This window comes from Cryptomeria japonica, chromosome 1, assembly GCF_030272615.1.
Source record: "Cryptomeria japonica chromosome 1, Sugi_1.0, whole genome shotgun sequence".
Classification (NCBI taxonomy): domain Eukaryota; kingdom Viridiplantae; phylum Streptophyta; class Pinopsida; order Cupressales; family Cupressaceae; genus Cryptomeria; species Cryptomeria japonica.
In genome coordinates this window covers 601276410-601297592 of record NC_081405.1, presented here as the reverse complement: position 1 = coordinate 601297592, position 21183 = coordinate 601276410, and the positions used below count along the sequence as shown (strand labels likewise).

General features: G+C 36.6%; 1 protein-coding gene across 2 annotated transcripts in view; it reads right to left on the bottom strand.

Moving 5' to 3' along the window:
- The window catches only part of LOC131048140 (ubiquitin carboxyl-terminal hydrolase 14), a 145799-nt gene that overhangs the window by 23840 nt on the left and 100776 nt on the right, over positions 1–21183 (bottom strand). For both annotated transcript variants that reach the window (XM_057982013.2, XM_057982012.2), the window contains one exon: positions 18363–18443. In XM_057982013.2, the coding sequence (XP_057837996.2) occupies positions 18363–18443 (81 nt within the window). The remainder of the gene's footprint in view (positions 1–18362; positions 18444–21183) is intronic.

The window sequence follows — 21183 nt, the reverse complement described above, 5'->3', positions numbered from 1 at the left end:
TAGTCATTTCCTTCAAAAACTACGTCAAGGCGAGGTCGCACAAGGTCGAAAATGTCTTTGGGAAGATGATAAGCAAGGGGTTAACGTCAAAGGATGGCAATCTTAAGCTAAAATGTAAAGTTCGCTCCTGTCCCTCACCAAGGGACCAAGGCGATATTCACTTGAATATCAAATTTGCCTTGTAAAGGACAAGTAAAGTACGCGTGGAATGAATGGATAAAATTGTTACTTGCCTTGTGATGCAAATTGGTGATTAAGAAGACAAAGACCAAGGAAGAAAAGCAAAATCGCTCCTGTCCCTCAGTCAGGGACCAGAGCGAAAATGGTCTAGGAGGCATTCATTTCAAAACATTGAATCAATCAAGCTCAAGGTTCCTATTTAAAATGCCAGTTTCAACGTAGAGGAAGTGACTTTGAACGTAAAAAGCGAGAAATTCAAGAACAAAATGCTAAGGTGCTCCTGTCCCTCTCCAAGGGACCAGAGCGATCTTGTTGATGTCCATTATCTTGCCATGCCTAGGCACCAATATCATCTATGACACATTAAATGCCAATTTCGATGAAACCTTGAGATATTTTAAAAATTAAATTGACATTTAATAAGTGCGCCTAACATTTAATAATTAATTTTGAGCCTAAAAATCGAATTTTTTAATTATAAAGGCATTTAAAATTAATTATTATTATTCTAAAAATAAAATGGGAGCGCTTGGGGTATTATTTAATGTTATTTTTCAAGTCGGCCTCTCCTTTTATTTAATTTTTATTTATCTTTTGGCCTATTTTTCCAAGTCGGCCCATGGAAATAAAATGGTGAGCACTCTATATATTTGAGGCATGTTTTTCATTATTCAAATCATTCACTCATTGTTTCAAGTGTGATTTGGAGAAGGCAAAGAAAGAAGTGCGAAATCTAGCTGGAGTGGAGCGAATTTTCCTTAAAGCATTGAAGACCCCAAAGGGTGGTGAAGTTAAAGAGGAGGCGCATTTTGCTAAAGGGAGTCTTGATCTACATTTTGCCTAGTGAATTCTCCTATTTTTGCATCATTTTTTTTTAGAATTAATTCCCAAGTGGAGGTATGGCGTAATCACCTTGGCACCATTTTTTGAAGATTTAAATTTTGCTTTGAAAATCCTAAATTAGGAAATGATAACTCAAGATTTATCATGAAGTTTCCTAATTAAAATCTTGAATCTTCCTTTTAAAGTTTAATTTTTAGATTTCAAGATATGTTACTAATTTTGAAATGTTGTGTAGGTATCAAGATGGCGACTCCAAGCTCGAAAGATCTACAAGTCGGAAGGCTCTCATCAAGAAAAATCAAGCCAGATCAAGGACGATCAAGCAAGGACAAGGGCGACCTCCTCCAGTCTAGCATTGACAAGGACGACCTTCTTCGATCCAGCATCATCAAGATAGGGGCGACCTCTTCCAATCCAGCATTCCAGGGCGAGGTACATCATCGTCCTGCACATCAAGGACACAAGAAGTCAAAGCAAAGGGTTCGTTGAAGAAGTAGATAGTTCCAGATGAATTAATTAAAGCTAGCTTCTCAACAACATTAAGTTGAATATCTACCAAATTACAAGTGTCAGACAAGGTGGCATCCCAGTCATCGCTCATCCAGTCAGTGTGGTCCACCTCAGCATTTCCAGATTCAATGTACCTAACTCATGGAAGGTGGCACAAACTTCTATGTACCTACCCCGGCTATTCATTGGTCGAATTTTCTAGAGAGGACATGTGTCCAAGCAATACAATTTTATCATTGGTCAAGCATTAAATGTTATGTAATGGTTGTAACAAACCCTAATTAGGGTTTTCATTGTAAAATCTTGGCCATTGATCTTGAATTGATCTAAGCCATCGAATTGTATTGAGGGCACTATATAAGCCCTGGCATTTCATTTGTAAAGGCTAATCAGAAAATAGTTAGAGTTAGAATAGTTAGTAAGCAGTTGGAAGTATTAGAATAGCAATTAGAGTAGAGTAGAGAGAGAAGGCAAAGATTGTTGCCAAGATGTTGTTGTAAAAGACTTGTAACTTCATTGAAGAAATGGTGAAATTTATGGGTCGATTCGACAATTTGCATGGTCTTTATACTTCTCATGTTTGATTTCATGTTATTAGATGAGTGGAAGAAATGTGCTTGATTGATGGTGGAATTCGTACATCCATACTACTAGCAGTTTGTTGATTGCAAACCTGCCTTGTGTAGTCAACTGGAATCATTCAGCTTAAGCTTAACTTCAATTGTCGCTTCTTCATTGATATGCATCAACCTGATGGTGTCTATGCCTGCAGTGATGATTTGAACATCATAAAGCTTTCCTTCGAAGATCGCACTAGCCTTGTGGAGATGGTCCTGCGATGTCAAAACAGGACCTAGTTAGAATTTCATCAAAGATCAATCATTGCTCCTACATTCCTTAGTATTAGGATTATATTCTTTCCTCACCCTCCTCTTTTTTTCCTATTTTTCAAGTCAAAGTTAGTAAAATTCTGTGTCCAGCAATATTCAAAGCAAATCAGAAGTTCAGGCATCAAATGTAAGTCCCCTTGTGATTCCAGCAAATCACATCATACCACAAAGAGCTTATCCACACGTAGAGACCCTACATAAAAGAACATTGGAGTCACCCTGATTGATCCTTTTTGCGACATCTTCAGCAATCAAAGACTTTATTCAAGAGAGGATAAGGTACCCTTGGGTATTTTATTCTGTGTATGATTGTGTACAAAATACACGTCAACACTATCTCATCACTTAAAAACCCTCTAATTTCCGTCAATTCTCTACTCTTCTGCAACAAAGAATGCACTGAAGCTGTCGTGTGACATCATTTATAAGACATTCATAGGGTTTTTTCATTGTTGAGGGTTTTTTGTAAGTTTCGCACCGATTTTAGGGTGGCTGATATTTCACTATTTTGTAGCCAATTAGAAAAATCGTGGAAAATCGTTGACTGATTTTCCACTTGCCCGACTCATGACTAATCACGGTAAGTCATGATTGTTTGGTGACTATTGCTTCTTTGGTATTTATTATAAACAATAAGGATTTGCTCCTTCCCCGTCGAAGTGGGAAATGGCTATGCAGGTAGATAAAAAGCAACATATATAAAGGGAAAAAGGCACATTGTAACATGTGCCCCTTATAAAAGTTGTTTTTTATCTGCCTGCATAGCCATTTCCATCAAAGTGCCATCTATAATATTGCATAATAGTAATAATTTTAAAGCTGGTTTACACTATTAATTATATACTTGTGCGCAATAGAATCCATGGAGGTGGGATGTGTAGATAGCCTAAGTCGTATGCACCACACGATTTAGGATGGTTGAGGCCCTTTCAAATTTGGTTGACGACCGCCATTACTCCTCCCACTCCTTTATTTAGGGACTTTCAAAGGTCAGAAAGAAAACTTAGGGACAAAATAACAAACTATTTCAACGTTGATTCCACATTGCCTTTGATTCCATCTCAAATCAGCCCTATTTTTGAGCAACACGGTAATTTCATGAGTTTTTCTAGGGTTTTGCGAGTTTTTAAAACAATTTTTTTACTTTTGCCATTTTTGGGGGTTTTTAACTGATTTAAACGCAAAAAATCGTGGAATGTTGGGTCAACGATTTCTTCGGGGAATAAATCGGTTGGCTCCAGGATTCAGGATTAATCGGGTATAATTGTGATTTTTTGCAAATTATTGCTTCTTTGCAATGGCCTATGTGAAAAAGCCATATTTTTCAATTATATGAGCTTTAAATGCATAATTAGAACATAACGTTAAAGTAAAAGATTAAAGAGCTAAAAGCTAATTAACTAAAAAGAAAAAGCTAAATGCTAAATAAAGCTTAAAAGCTAATTAAATATAAAGCTAAATGACCATTAAACAAGGAACTAAATATAGGTGACTAAAATATAATTAAATATTCTAATACCCTCCCTTAATGGTCATGCTATCTATCACACCAAGCTGCCCTCTAAATTTGAGAAACTTTGCCGGGCTCAAGGACTTGGTGAGGATATCTGCAATCTGATCTTCTGTAGGAATGTACTGCAGTATCACCGATCCATCTTCAACATGCTGGTGGATGAAATGACAATGAAACTCCACATGCTTTGTCTGCTCATGGAAGACTAGACTTTTGGCTAATTTTAGAACCCCTTGATTATCACAAAACAAGGGAGTAGGTCCTGGTTGAGACATTTGCATGTTTGCAAGCATCCTACGTAGCCAAATTGCCTCACATGTTGCCTTAACAGTTCCCCGATACTCTACTTCAGTCGAGGAAAGAGCTATTGCCTATTGCTTCTTGCTGGTCCATGTGACTGCACCTGTACCCAAGCTGAAAACATACCCAGAAGTTGACTTTCTGTCATCAACACAACCTACCCAATCTGAGTCTGTGAAACCAACCAGCCTAGGATCTTTGCTTCTGTTGTACAGAATGCCAAAATCAAGAGTGTCCTTCACATATCTAAGCACACGCTTCGCTACAACCCAATGTTCAACTTTTAGGGCTGACATGAAGCGAGAAATATAGCTCACAACATAACTGTTGTCAGATCTAGTGGCGGTGAGATAGATGAGGCTGCCCACTAGTTGCCTGAATGAAAACTCATCCACTACAGGTGAATCTGATTTGGCTGATAATTTGAGCCCTATCTCCATAGGTGTAGATGCAAGTTTACAATCTTGCATTCGAAACTTATCTAGTAGGCTCTTGGCATACTTTGACTGAGAAATGAATATGTGGCTATCAATGTGCCAAACTTCTACACCAAGACAATAATGGAGAAGTCCCAAATCTGTCATATCAAAATGCTGACACAAATTCTGTTTGACCTGCATGATCAGATGTGCTACATTGCCAGTAATGATGAGATCATCAACATAGACTACTAGAAATAGAATATCATCACTAGTATGTTTGACATACAAATTGGGATCTGAAGGACTCCTCTGAAAGCCTTGATCAATCAAGTACTTATCAATTTTGATGTACCATGCACGAGGAGCCTGTTTGAGGCCATAGAGTGCTTTGACTAGTCTACATACCTAGTGTTCCTTACCGGCAACCTTGAAACCTGGAGGTTGCGTCATGTAGACTTCTTCCTGCAAATCACCATTGAGAAAGGCACTCTTGACGTCCATTTGATGGACTTTCCATCCAAATTGAGCTGAGAGAGCGAGGACAAGCCTAATGGTACTCATCTTGGCTGTTCATGCTTGGGAGTAAGCACAACTGGTATCGCATTGTTGGCCTCCATTCTGGATAAGTGCCTTAAAGGACATCCCCTTGATAGCTTTGGACTGGTTGCTGCCTTTTGTTCTTTCAAAGAAACTTTACCTTGAATGATAACTTGCCATGTTGATTCCTCCTCCATAGTCAAAGGACCATCCTCCTCCACTAGGGTAGCTAATAACTCATCAAAGCTATCAGACTTCAGAAGGCTCCTGGGGACAACTGGTTCATGCTCAATTTCCCCATTATTACCCAAGGAGGTACACTCAAAATCAAGATTTTCTCCTTCAACGAAAGAAGGTGAATGCTCAAACAATGAGACAGACTCATTCGACCAACATTCGATCAATATATCAGCTTCATGCTCTTCTGTACAGCAGAAAGGAAGCTCCTCCAACCAGCTAAGATCTTGCAATTTAACTTCATGAGAAGCTTCTTTACTTGAGAGAATAAACTCGTCTTCATCAAGACCGTGTTCCTCCTCTTGCTCCATGACTGATTTTTTCCCTTGCTGATTGTTACCTTGCTGCTCTAGCTGATTATGTTCACCACACAGCTGCAATAAACCTGATTTTGCTGCTGGTTCATATGGCATCAAGTTGTCATTTATATTAGAGCAAAAGCCCTCTATGATAATTGAGAAAGTGTCCTCATTTGACTCAAAAAACTGCACTGAATTGAGATGAGTTTTATCACTTTGGTTCTTAAAGACCACTGTTGATGAGAGAAAACTTATACTTTCTTCAGTATTTTCAATAGAAGAAGGTAGCTCTTTACACCAGATTGGAAGACATTCCTCCCTATGAGCCTGCTCTAACTCCCCATCAGGCTGCTTTGGTTGATCTTTTGAAATAAAAAATACGACATTTTTATCAACCTCAACGAAACAAGGGAGCTCAGTTAGTATATTGAAGGGTTTATCCTTAGAAATCTTTTCTTGTTCAAGCCGATATTGCCCCATAGCCATATGCAATAAATTTATACTCCCAGCCTCCTCTAAATTAAGTGTTTTATCTTGACAAACAATAGGACAATCAGATTCATCAGGTAGGAAAACTTGGGGAGTCTCCTGAGATGATTCTTTGAGGAGATAAGGCTCTTCAAGTGGCTGATCCTGAGGAATATCAAGCTCACGCCGTGCCCACACAGATTTATGTAGGGGTAAAGGGTTCCTAAAACTTGGAACCTTAACACAAGGAGGTTTTTTTTTGGGGATTCAAAAGGCTTTTCTGGTTTAAAACTGGGAATTTTGGGTTTGGAAACCTCTTTGACTGCAGGATGGCTTCGTGTTACAAGAAGAGCTGAATTGAAACTAGGAATGAAAGGGGTTGATTGGGTCTCATACCTTTGTACTTGTGCAAGCAAGTCCCTCATTTGTTCTTCTTTGACTGCAACCTGTTTAGCAAGCATCTCTTGCTCATACCTTTGAGCCTCTATCTCATGCTGGCAAATATAACCTTGATAGGCAAGCTCCCCTTGCTGCATGTTATACTCCTGCTCATCATCAATAGTTGCCCACTGCTCTTGAAAACTTGACAGTATGTCCTTTATGCTTATATTCTCAACATGTTGGGGCTGGTTATGAGAAACACCATGATGGCTTGGAACAAAATGGTTTTTTGGGAGCTGCCAGAAAGATTGAGCATGGGTGGGAGGGAGGTAGGCATATGAAACCTGTTGATAACCTCCTGCAGCAAAGGTAGAAGCAACCTCTTCATGATATGATGGGTTATAAAACATATTAGCACTTTGTCTGCTTGAAACCAGCAAATAATCCTCCTAGAGTCGCCAGGTGTGTAAATAAAATACCTCCTAAAGGCTGAAACATCTGTTGTACACACCAAACAGCAGTAGCAAAAAGTATAAAAATGGACTAAGAAACAGCTTCACAGTCCCACCAAGCATGCCAAAAGATGTTATCAATGAAGCCTGCACCCTTGCTAAAACTGTGAACTTCAGCCGCCTATTGAAACATGGGAACACTTCAAGGCTGCGGGTAACCTAAAACTGAAGTGGACCTCCAGAGCAAGCTGGTTCTTTCTAACTGGCATTCACCTAAACCTAACGATTTTGTTGAGAAAAGAGAAGGAGGAGAACATAAAATGAAACTACTAACTAATAGGTGATACACCAAAATGGATACCAAAAAACTTGGACAAACTGATTAACACACGAAATAACCAGTAATAAAAGGAAACCTTGCAGAAATCAGAAAATTCATAACCTCTGCATCAACACTTCATAAGAAGGATGTAAAAATAATAATCTCAGCAGGAGAAAAGATGTTTTCTCACAAACTGAGGTTACTCTTACAACTGGCACAACCTATGACCTGCAAATAATTAGAAAAACTCTTGCATAAAGGTGCTAACAGCAACACAATCACAAGGATGAAAACAAGAAACACAAAAATTGCATTAGGACTAAGCACACAAAAACAAGAAATCTGAGAAGGCAAAATATGTATTACTGTCAAAAGGTGTTACAAAGCTTATCAAAACTATTCTGAAAACTGGTTACAAACTCCTTCCTTTTTGCAGAGAGAACTCAAAAAATTACAGTCTACCAGAAGCAAAAGGTAAGAACCCTTGAAAAAAAGAAGTCCTGCAGTATATATGCTTTCCAAAAAGCAGAAAATGAATAATATATTCCACCTCCTCTTGGGCGAGCAGAAACAAAAACCCACCTTCAAAAGACCTGAAACAAGTCTGAAAGGGAAAAACCTGGGCCAAAAGTCAAGCCAACCCATATTGCAACCATAAAAGCTCTTAAAAGCACCATAAATGGCCCCAAAATATCTCCTGACAGGCCTAAAAGCCTTCATTAATGCAAAAAATCTCCCCTTTTGACTCTATTAAATAAACATGAAAAATAATCTTATAAAGTGATTTTAAAAATTATTACTTAATTGAATATTTGTTTAATTTCCCTTTTAATATTTAAAATCAAGATTTAATAAAATAAAGATAATAATGTTATTTATTTAAAGTGATTAAATAATGTAAATCACTTTAATAAGTAATATTATTATTTCTATTTACTAAATCAATAAATGTAATAAGAATAAAAAATCTACTAAAGTGTTTTAAATTAATCACTTTAAATAAATATTTAACTTACTACATTTATTAATTTTGATGACTTTTAAATATTAAAAATGGAATGAAGCAAATATTTATTTAAGTAAATAGTTTATCAAAATACTTTAATGAATTATTTCTCATTTTATTAGCCAAGCCTAAAACTCTAGGGACATATTATAGACATTTATTAAGAGATTATGTTAATATCACTTAATAAATATGAATATTACAAAATAATTATTAAGTGATATTAACATAATCACTTAATAAAGATGTAAAGGGGAATAAAACCATCCCTTTAGGCATTTCACGGGGCTTGAAGAAAAATAAAAAGAAACAAGACCAAAATGCTTAAGGCATCGATGGCAATATAGGGAAAAGAAAACCCTAAAAGTCTCATTTCTTTCATTTGATATTTTCTATCTGCTATGCTGCTAGAAACTTCATGCATGCTAAGGTTTGGAGCTGCAAAATTCGCAGAGATATTCTGCACATTTGTTGACGTTTGGCATGATTTTGTTGATGTCGATAGTCGAAACTGTGAATTTCTTCGCACCCCCTTGGCATTTGACACTTCATTTTTTGCTGCGGGGTGACTTTGCGAGCTGGGCGTTATTTTCTGAGTGTTGGATGCCTGACTTCTGCATACTCTTTGCCGAAAATAATAAGCTGGGCATGATTTTTTCCTAATTCTGAAAGAAAAATGCAGATCTCAGATGCATATTTCCTTTTGAACAAAAAAATTCGATTTTTGCTGCTTGCTTAAAAAAAAATACCGTAAAAAAAAAACACTATTCGTTGTGCGTTTTCTGGAAATGATTATGGGTTTTTTGACTTTAGCATATCCCTGCAAATTATTTTTCACCATTCTAAAACTAAGGACTGCATCAATATGTCTTCTGACTGTTAACCAGACAAGCATATGCCGCAATTTAGTGTTTCATCCCTGGCAACTATTATACCCCTTATTTCTTCGTGCAGTTGGCATGCTACTTTGTTGATAAAAAGGTGTTCATGAAATAACTGTGATAGTGATTCAAAATTCTGGAAAGGTCTTTCTTATTCAGATCATTGTACACTTGCCCTTTCTGCTTATTGGGATATTTGTCATCTATATGCAACACCATTAGTCTTTTTGACTGTATTTATGGCAGACCTTCATGCCCATTCTACTGTCCTTGCTATTTGTTCTAATGCCCTTGGCTGTAGGTCTGTATTATGCCTTCGTGACAGTCTTCAGTTTACCACTGCATTAGGCATTTCTTTGTGTAATCTTTGAGGCCACCATACTTCTTGGCACTATAAAGGGTTTAAAAATGCTCCTGAGTCTGATTTTCCTCTAAAACCCTGCCCAGTGCATGCTGATTGCTTGTTGGAATACACTTGATTCACTGTTCTTTTCTGTTTGATGGACTGTCCCTATAACCCACATAGTGACTGCCTTGTGAGTTGAGGACTCCTTGGACTGAGACTGATTTGACAGTGAACTCTTCCACCAACTATTATGTCTCCATATCAACACTGTATTTGGAGTTGTATATTGCTACTTAGCATAGGTACTTTGGCATTGTAATTGTTCAACTCAAACAAACTCTCCTCTTAGTGCTTTGCCCCTCAGATCTGCTCACTTTAAAGTCACTTTAGGACTGATATTAACAGTGGATGCTTACTGTTTTGTCATTCTTCAACTACCCTGACACTTTGATTCTTGATTATTGTGGCATGGAGTGTGTAGACTGTCCTTTGAAGGCTGCCTATACCTTTGATCAAAATCCTACGGTGCTCTCTTGTGTGCACAGTCATGATCACATACAGGGCTGCTAATATTATCACTGTTATTGCTCCATTTGACTGCTACAAATCTGCAAACTGATCACTGTTTTGATTTGAGACAAGGCTCTATGAATGAGGGACTTTTGTCAATGCAAAACAGGTTGTGTGTTTAGAATATCTTAGTTGATGACACTCTTATCACTGCTTTTCTTGAAAATGGATTCTTCTCTTGACTGAAACATTATCACTGTTTGGTTTTTCATACGTCAGCACGCTGAGCTCAACCCTTGTGGGAGCCCATTTTACCCCACATGCTTAAATAATTACATTGAATGAAGTAATCAGTAGTGAAAGCTCACTTGTATCAGCACATTGAACAAACTGTTAGAAATAATATGCCTATGAATGATGATTTTATTGATTCTCTTGGACACCTAAAATATGCATCCTCTTTTCAGTGCACATCAAGATTGACTTATACATGTATAAGTGAATGCTCATGGATAGTGTATGAACTTTCATTGCTTAGAACACAGTTCTAACTCATTGCCTATTGAATCATGCAGGAAACAGGAGCACTGAGGACCTGGGAAGCAAGGAGGAGCAGGACAACACCAGCAGATTTACGGATCAGCCAACAAGCGCCAGTCATTCAGGAAATGACTGGTCACCCTCTAGACATGCATTTTAGCATTTACTCATTCATGTATAATTTAGCTTTCATGTGCATCATGCATATTGAATGAACATGGTCAGTCTCACGGCTTATTGTGTGAGACATGCATTCTATTATTTTAATAAAGATTACATTTCTTTAGAAAGGCTTGCCTAAACTTTCTATGCTTAGTATATTTATATCAATGAAATGATTTCACTTTGCAATCTTTGCTTTTTGCAATCTTTTGAGGTTATTTCCTTTGTAATTGAATGCAACATAGAGAGGCTATGGAATATACCATTTTCTCAAAAAAAAACTTAGTGGCTCTACCCGATTGAGCTTGTAGGTGAAAATCTCGTAACACAACCTTTGGAGGGTGATCCTCAGTGCTCAAATCAGAAGAGGAAGGCTGAAAAGGCCCTCTTTCTTCATCAAATACTACATCTCGATTGAATATGAGGTGATTAGTGTCTATATCAACCAACCGATATGCCTTGTGGTTGTCACTGTAGCCGATGAACATCAATTTCTGACTCTTTGGATCCAGTTTGGTGCGCATGGCATCTGGAATCCAAACATAAGTTGTAGAGCCAAAAACTTTCAAATAACTGATTTTGGGCTTCCTGCCAGACCAAGCTTCCTCTGGAGTCATCGTCTTAACGGCCTTTGTGGGAGACCGGTTCAGAAGGTAGACTGCAGTGAAGACCGCTTCCGCTCAAAAGTGTTTTGGAACATTTCTATGCTCCAACATAGACCGAGCCATCTCAGTGACTGTACGGTTCCTACGCTCAACAACACCGTTCTGCTATGGGGTGTAAGGTGTGGTAAGCTGATGCTTAATGCCATGTGATGCACAAAAGTTGGTGAACTCTGTAGAACAAAATTCCCCTCCATTGTCGGACCGAAGAGTGACTATCTGACAGCTAGACTCTTTTTCCACTAAGGCCTTAAACGTTTGAAACATTGTGAACACCTATGACTTCTTCTTAAGAAAATAAACCCACATGCGTCTGCTGAAATCATCAACAAATAATAGAAAATACCTGCATCTAGTGACTGATGGAGTGTTCATGGGACCACAGATGTCTGCATAAACGAGTTGCACGACCTTGGATGCTCTCCAAGCATCTCCATCTGAAAATGGAGTCCTATGCTGCTTTCCAGCTTGACACGCTCCGCAAACTCCATGATTCTGAGTTTGAATCTCAAGTAATCCTACGACTAGATCCTCTCGAACCAACTGAGAGAGATAGTGGACATTGAGATGCCCATGTCGCTGATGCCAAAGAGTGCTGATGGAAGTACTCCTAGCTGCCATGGAGAGCTCCTGAGAACCAGGAGAATCAACAAGTCTATAAAGACCAAGATCCTCAATACCAACTGCAACTGTAGTGCGAGTCTCCCTGTCAACAATGTTGCACTTGTGCAACCCAAAGACGACATCCAGCTGTGGTGAATGCTGCATAATCTGACTGACTGACAGTAGATTGAGCTTCATACCAGGTACAAAGTATACATTGAGGAATATTAAATCCCTCCCACCAGATGAAATCTGAATGTTGCCCTTGCCGACAATAGTATACTCTTCGCCTCCACCAAAGATCACTGAATCAATGAAAGGCATGTACTCTGTAAACCAATCCCGACGATGTGTCAAATGTCGAGAGGCTCCAGAGTCAATGTACCATGCTGATGATTGAACATCATCAGAGGAGGTTTGGGCCATGAACGCATAGAAGGCAGATTCCTTCTGATTAGGATGCGTGGCAGAATTGGCTTTCTGCTTGGACCCTCCCTGTTTGGATTGTTGGGATGCTATCAATTTCCGACAATCTTTCACCAAATGGCCATATATATGACAGTAGGAACACTGTAAGCTCTTCTTTTTGGAAGATTGTTGAGGTTGACCTTGACCTTGTCCTTTCTGCTGGAATGACGGAGCTTTACCCTTGTACTTATGCGAAGCCGAGGCTATGAAAGCCTGTTCAGTGGATGAACTAGCATTGCTTCCATACTGGTGCTTCCATCGATCCTGTTGTAGCAGCTTGTTGCAAAGATCGGGAAACTTCAAATCAACACTAGTAGAGGAGATATTGAGCGTATCAATGAAATGCTCGTAAGATCTGGGAAGGCTTTTCAGCGTGATCACTACCATATCCTCTTCCACCATGGTTCGGCCTATAGCTTCTAACTGATCACGGGCTGTCCTTGATCTTCGTAAGATGTGCCTGGATAGATGACTTCTCATCCATCATCATAGAAAACAACATATTCTTCAAAAAGAAAGCTCGGCTCTTGTCGGACGTTTCATGAAGATCCTTCAAAAGATCCCAGATCTCTTTTGTTGTTTTACTTGAAGGCACCTGTGGGAGTTGATCATCTGTGACGGAGAGTTTGATAAGCATGACAGCCTCTCGATTCTTCACATCATGTTTGTCTTGATCATCACCTGCTATTGTAGGACGAGATTCCTTGCCCAAAACAAGTTGATCAAGGCAACGATACTCAAAGATTGTAAGCATACATTGTTTCCAGGTGTTGTAGTTGCGGTCGTTGAACTTCAAATTGTGTTCCAACATGATGTTGGTTAATGATGCCATCACGGAAATCGAGGTTGATCAAGGTCAACTGAGTGAAAGCAAGAGACAGAATAATCTGATTTTTTTTAAAATCAGAATAGAAGCAGCTGCTGAAAAAACTGAAACCCTATAGGAGAATTCTGGCACGAATTCCAAGGCACGAATTTCGAGGTTTGGAAGAAACCCAAAAATTAAAATTTTCTGCACACTTAAAACAGCATAAACGGTGCCCAAAAAAAACAGCAAAAATCCCAACGTCCACAGAAATAGCAGAAATTGTAAACTGTTTTTAAATTCCAAGGCAAATTTGCTGGCACAAAATTCGAGGTGTAGAAAACAAGGCACCCAGAAAATATATGAGACCAACCCCAAAAAGCTCTCGAAAAACCCACCAAGAATCTGAAAATAGAATGCAGATCTGACGGCTCAAAAATCGAGGCATGGAAAACGTTGCACCCAGAAAAATATGATGATGACCCAGTTGAGGTCTCAAAAAACCCACCAAGAATCTGCAACCAGAATAAAATTTCGACTTGAACTGAAGGATCAAAACCCTAGTCGAAAATTGCAAAAACCCTAGGAAAATTTTCAACCTGCAAAAACAAATCTGCCCAGGAAGAGAAAAAAAAATCTACTCTTTTTTTAAAAAAAAAGAATTTAAAAAAAATCTCTTCAATAAAAACTTCGAAAAAATTTAATAACAAAAAATTTCGAAATTTTTAATTTCCATGCTCTGATAACATGAAAAATAAATTGAATTATGAATGATTCAATAATCAGATGATTACATTGAACGATATACACACGTATATATAGAGGTTACAAAACGATGATCTATAATTAGAACATAACGTTGAAGTAAAAGATTAAAGAGCTAAAAGCTAAATTAAGCTTAAAAGCTAATTAACTAAAAAGAAAAAGCTAAATGCTAAATGACCATTAAACAAGGAACTAAATATAGGTGACTAAAATATAATTAAATATTCTAATAGTCTTGACCAAAAGAGCCAAGGCAACCAAGTCAAACTGGCACAACATAGGTCCTGGATACATCTAACATGCAAGTATTGGCATGTTTTTCACAAGTTCTGTTTATTTGCTGCAGAATTCCAAGAATTTTAAAAGCTTTTGCATTTAATTTTGTTTAGATTTATTCCTTCCAGCGATTGAAATAGAAAAATTATCAAATTAATTCCATTAAAGAAAAGCACTCCCATACAATATGTTCAGCTGCAAATAATTTAACTTGCTCCTAAAGATAAATAATAACAAAATCAGTTTAACAATCTGCTTTTTATCACATACTGAAACAAAATTAAGAATCTAGGACAAAGCTCCAAATCAGACCAATTCAATTTTTCATAATGGGAAGTCATCTTGGCAGGAAGTAGATTGATAAAGTTTCATATCATGGCACAAGTTACTTCCATAAACACCATCCAGTTTATGATTACCATGCCCATGGTTAAGTTGGGCATATATGGAAGCCAACCCCACCTTGAAAATTTCGATGTTCAAGTACTGCAGCCAAATCAAATGGAACATCTGGACTTGCCAACAAATTATCTATGTTTACTCAAATACATCTGTCAAATACATTCAAATTTTACGTCTCATGATTTTAATAATCAGAGGCCCCAACTTTGGCTATAATTTTTACTGTTAATTCATACAAACTCTATTCATTGATTTCCTTAGAGGATAATTATCTGTTTATGCAATGAGATACATATCTGCATGATCAAAATACTTAGGCCAAAAATCAACCATGGAAGCCAAATTCAAAAGTTTCCCTTATGTCTAGCAAAAAATACTTGCATGGTGATTGATAAGGTAGCAAACATATGGTTTTTTTTATTGGTAAAGTTTTTAGGTTTATGTTAATTTATCAAAAAATTCAAAGCCTGTAGCATCCTATCCATCATCTACCCCCTACTTACAGAATAACATCGACATTGTGGTCGTCTACCTACTCTACTACATACAGATGTAAAATAAGATTTTATCAAAATTCAAAATTTTATCAGCCAACCTACCCCCTAATCAATACCATACATCTGAAAAATATTTCACAAAGAGTACCCTTTCAAATTCAAAGTTTCTGCTATGGCTCATTACTGATTCTTCTTCTTTCTTTGGTTGCCACGGGAACCCATCTTCTCAATCTTTCAGCGACCCCTCCCTACTTGCTTCTTCTCTTCACCACCATTTGTTTCATCCACCTCCCTTTCCCTAAGATAGTCCTTGATGTAGTTCCAAACAATTTGTGTTGCAGCCCGACAGACCTCCTCATCACACAAAGCACTCCAAATGAGAAAAAGACGTAGAGATAGGGTGAATATCCCCACATGTAACCAGTTGCCACCCAGAGCCACAAACCCTTCCCTTGGCCTTGCAATAGCAAATGAACGAACCCACAACCCAGCACCATTCATCCTTGATACACTAGTTCATGAGCCAGTGTGCATCCTCCTTGGTGCCTAGCTCTATGCACCACGACAAGAACAAGGATGCAATGTCTATATTCATATGGTATCTATATTCTATTCGAAGAAATTTATCACCTAGCATGATACTCACCTTCTAGAAAAATGTGGGGTCGTCAATTTTGAAAATATGCTTCAATCTATTCTCTGAAATCTTCTCCCAAAAGGCCACCATAGGTTTCATTGTTTCCAAGGAGAAATTAGCCTGTGTCTTGTTGTTATTACTCCACCCTTCAACTTTTCTCACCAAAGCTACAAGAAAGAATGATGGCTGCCAACTTCAAAGCACCTAAAAATTTGCAACAGACTCCTTCGTGTCTTGAGAAGGATGAAATTAATTGCATTGCAATCAATTCTTTGTCCTCACATGGGGAAATCCTACCTCCCGAACCACCACCTCCTCAAAATCAATTCCACGTGGATCCTCCCGAAATTTCCCTCTCATGCTCCTGCATTCAATGTACCGCCCACTTGGAAAAACGATCTGCCATTACATTCCCCTCACATCGACACGAGAAATTTTGAAATTTTGAAAGGGCTTTAGGTTATCTATTATAACTTTGATTAATTTGTCTATCTTCCAACCACACATTTCACCTTTGATTAGGGCATCAGTAATTACTTGCAAATCACCCTTCAAATGTAATTTGGAGACCAAGAGTTTATTCACCAGTCTCATTGCTAGGAGTGCAGCCTTTGCTTCCACCTCATTGTTTGTTCCATGATCAAGCCTTTGTACACTCCAAGCCAGGATATTACATTGCCAGTCTCTTGCTACACAAACTGCCCCTAATGGGCCCGGGTTCTTTTTTGAAGCTCCATCGAAGTTAATTTTAATCCATCCTTCCTCTGGTGCTATCCATTTGGCCTTCTCATTGTTTCTTGATGGATTACCCATATTGGTCCATAAACAGGTCGGTATCAACCATATGTTAACATAGTTACATATATATAGCAACAATCAATTAATTGACCAAAGACATGGAAACACATGGCATATAGAGACAAATATTTTTTCAGTTCTTAAACAACTTAACTTGATAATAAGAGTATAGTCATTGTATAAATATTTAGCACAAATATCAATCTTGTGGAATCAACTTCAAAAGTTTCCGATATACATAACACAAATATTGACAAGTGTTAATTCGTATCACAACAACCATATTTTGGTATAACAACAGCAATAGTCAATGACTTGATTAGAGGACTTGACGGATAGATAGACATGTTTTCCTAGCCCTACACAGAATCTACCTTTTTTATAATTCTTACTGTAGACACCTAAAATTAATTAAATTAATATTTACTAATTTAGCCTTTCACATATAATGAATCAAATTAATTGTATTAGTCCTCTTCCTCTTAAAATTAATTAAATCAAATTTAATTAATTTTATCACTATAGCCCTTATAATTAATTTATCAAAATTAATTATTCCTTATTCTTCTAAAATCTTGTCAATTTCCATTATTACTTTTAAACCCTGATTTGTTAATTAATTCCAATTAATTAACTAATCCCCTGATTCCTACAAATCACCATGATTAATCCTATCATCTAGCCTAATTAATCTACTCTAATCATGCTTATCGTTTCCTCCAATTTAATATTCATCCACTCATTTTGTCTCCACATGTCCCATCCTCCTAACATTCCCACTTGCACTCTTAATCCCTCATTAACCCACCTAATTGGTCCTCCTAATCACTTACACATGAGTAAACTACTTGCCATAAATGGCCTTCCAATCTCACCTTCCAAACCTTAAATGTACCAACTTTGGTCCATTCAAGGAATGTCACATTCCTTGAATCTCCCCATGCCCCCTCTTCAATAGCACGTTTTAATTCCTTTCTCCACTTATTCTCCTCACACAATCCATTATCTTGAAATTTTTAATTCCCTTATCCTCTCCCAAGGAATTTTATATTCCTTCTTCTCTTCCCAAGGTACTTGGGGAACTCTTCCCCATGTACTTGAGAAGTGTGGAGGCAAGAAATGCCTTTATGGCAAATCTCTTGGATCTCATTCACTTCAAGCTCAATCGGAGGAAGAAGAGAAGAAAAGGTATAACAAGGTTACTTTGCATGATTTTGAGCATTTCATTGTGTCTTATGTTTTGTTTATGCATCTAACCTTTCTCCTATTTTTCCCCTCTTCACTTGCTAAATTGACAAAAATGTAAATAAAGAATGCTGCAATGCGAGCATGAAAAAGGAATTGAAGAATAAAATAAACATTGAGAATACTAGCCAAACATCAAGGCCCAATAAAAATGAATATCCTAGCCATTTCTCATCCATTTCTTCCTACATAACACAAGGACAGTTTGTTTCTTTGTAAACACTGTAATCTTACGTTTAACTTTAATTATCCATACAATTTGTGTTTCTTGACTTACAAGCCATGGAAAGAAAACCTTGATTGGAATCAACATGGGATATCTTCCAATTTCAAATACACAATTTATATGTTTAACACAAAAAAGAATTTCATTTTACATATTAAAATTGTTAAAAACTAATATACCTGTTGTCTGGTGCTTGAAAACTCTGGGTGTCCAGTACCTATTAGTGTCTTAAACATGCGAGGTGGTATGCCTTCCTGCCTCTGCAAAATAAGTAATTTCAACAAGAGGAAAAATTAATTGCAACAAAGCAATCTACATGACCCACTCACTTGGCATATAATCAGTACAATTCTACTTCCTACACTCTAACACATACCAAACATGTCTAACAGAAATACGCAACTCATTCTCAAGTTTGAAGGAAAACAATGAAACTAAGTGTGCAATGCAACTCACCAAATTAATTTTGAGTTAAAAATAATTTACTTGCATAACACACATTAAGATTCCACAACCAAAAGCATAAAATGGCTACTGCAGAGATCGCCTTCAACCATAAAAATAGTTTAAGCAATAACAATGAATCTGAGATGAAAGCATCAACTATAGTTTGCCATAGAAAATTGGTGAAAACAGAAGGATAAATCTCGCTAATAACAAAAAATTTGTCATGTTCTACATTGCCTCTAATTTCCTGTTAAATAATAGTTGAAGAAGATTTGAGAAGAATCAATGGAAGAAAAACCCCAAACAAAATGCATTAGTGAAGTCCCTCTAAGCAGGAAAGACAACTCTACAAGCAGAGGCATTAATACTTTTTCTAATCTAACCAGAAATTAACCACCCATCCATGTCAGAAGCCAATTAGAAACTAGCAGTGCATCAATAGCAGTAAGAACATCAGTATCACCACACCTAAACTATCTACCATGAGCACTGCAACAAATGCTAAAAACATTCTATTCTAATGCTTCCACTCGCCATCATTTCAGATAGTAACTCAAGCTTTTTGCACCTGTTTTGGCTATTATTTTAGAAGCTTCTTGATAGTCAGTTGCAATTTTCCACTTTGATTCATATACATAGCAACGACTGAACTTAGGCTATTTATTGAGCAATAGTCCATGTTCTTCGCATCCATTGTCAACAAAATAAGCATTAACACAGCCACTTGTATATCATTCAACACAATTACAACCAATCTAACCACTATCTCTAAGATAGCCAATCATCTTTCTCTGCCATTTCTTATTTCTATTGTAAACAAAATTATGTCATTTTCAATATATGATTTCATATTATCATGACTTCCCCTTTCCTTGCTCCGAACAGTTAGCACATAGCCTTGTATAGCTAATCTTGAGCACTGTCATTTACTTCTTTCATCCAATAATTCTCAGCTAATAACTTCCCCAATTCTTCATTTATATTTTAGCATGTACTAATACTTTTCTAATTAGCAAGCTCTATAGTATTTGTCCATACCAAAGATTCACATCATGACATTTTTTCCAAGTGTTTTGTGTAATACCAGGCATGCTCATTTAAGACAAGATATAAGTGGTTCAAATATGCACAAAAAATGTTTGAGATTAAAATTTTTTAAAAGCTGATAAAAAAAGGGCCAAAAAATATTTTTATATTATTTTTTTAACTTTATATTTTTTTATTTACAAACTAGTATGTTAATTTCTTGATAAAAATATATAAAAACAAAAAATTCTACATTGTTTTAAATATGTAAAATACTAAAATAGTAGTGAAATATTTGGTAGATTAGAAATTATATTATTAATTATGGGGGATTGAAAGTGTCCCTACATAAAATCCACTTGTTTCTCACGGATAAGGTTAAGAATGAGAATATATAATAAAAATATAATAATAATACAATCTTAATAGATTTTTTTATTTTGTCAAGATTTTAATAGAAATCTAAAAATATAATAATAATAATAATTTGGTACTAAATGCTTTTTTCTTTTGTAAAGAGTTTAATGGAAATATAAAAAAATTATAAGAATATAATAAAACATAATATATAATCATATCTTGATAAAAATTTAATATTAATTATCAAAAAAATATAATTTAATATTAATTATAAAATTATAATACAATAATGATTTAATATTAATTTCAAAATAATAATATAACTATTTTTTAATTGGAATAATGAACAAATATGATACCTTTCGCTGTACTTTACCTATATTCCTCTAAAGATAGGTATACTAGTTATTTAATACTTCAATATTATAATTTTATTGATAATAAATATTACACTTATTAAATTCGAATACTAATAAAAATAGTGATACTAAACATAGATAAAATTACTATCAATAATAAATGATATTAAACTTAATACATTACAAACTCATGTAATAAATATTAATAAAATTATAAATTACATATTAATATAGTTATAAACAAATTTATAAGTTAATAATACTTAATATTTAATATTAACAAAAAACTTTGGCGGCTTCGTGGTGGAAAGGTGCATTAATTCAGCACTATACAGTCGATAAAAAAGCTGAGCAACATGTGGTTTCTTAGGAGGCTGTGTTGGATTCTCACTGTGTTATTGCTTCTCCTCGGGCTGCTATGAAGACTCTTGTTGGGGCTGCTGGTGCTAATGCGTGTTGCAAGCCTCAAAAGGAGACTCAGGTTGAGTCCCCTATTATTAGAGGGAATGGCCTTCAGGCGTCCATTCCCTGTGTATTGGGTGATAATGACTTGTCCACTGGGAGAGATTCTGACATTGTGTTGGTAGGTGTTGTTGGTTTTCTCTCTTAGGTTGAGGGTGGTTCTGTGGATTGGCAAAGTAAGGATGTGCATGTGGAAGAGGGTTGGATCACTATTCAGGGAAAGAAATCTAAGCGTTCTTTGCCCTCTTTTGATATGGCTCTTCGTTCCCACAAGGGCAAAGTTAAAGGTAAATCCTGATGGGCTAGTTTTTGGCTAGCTATTGGTTGTTCTTGTTACAACTCTTGT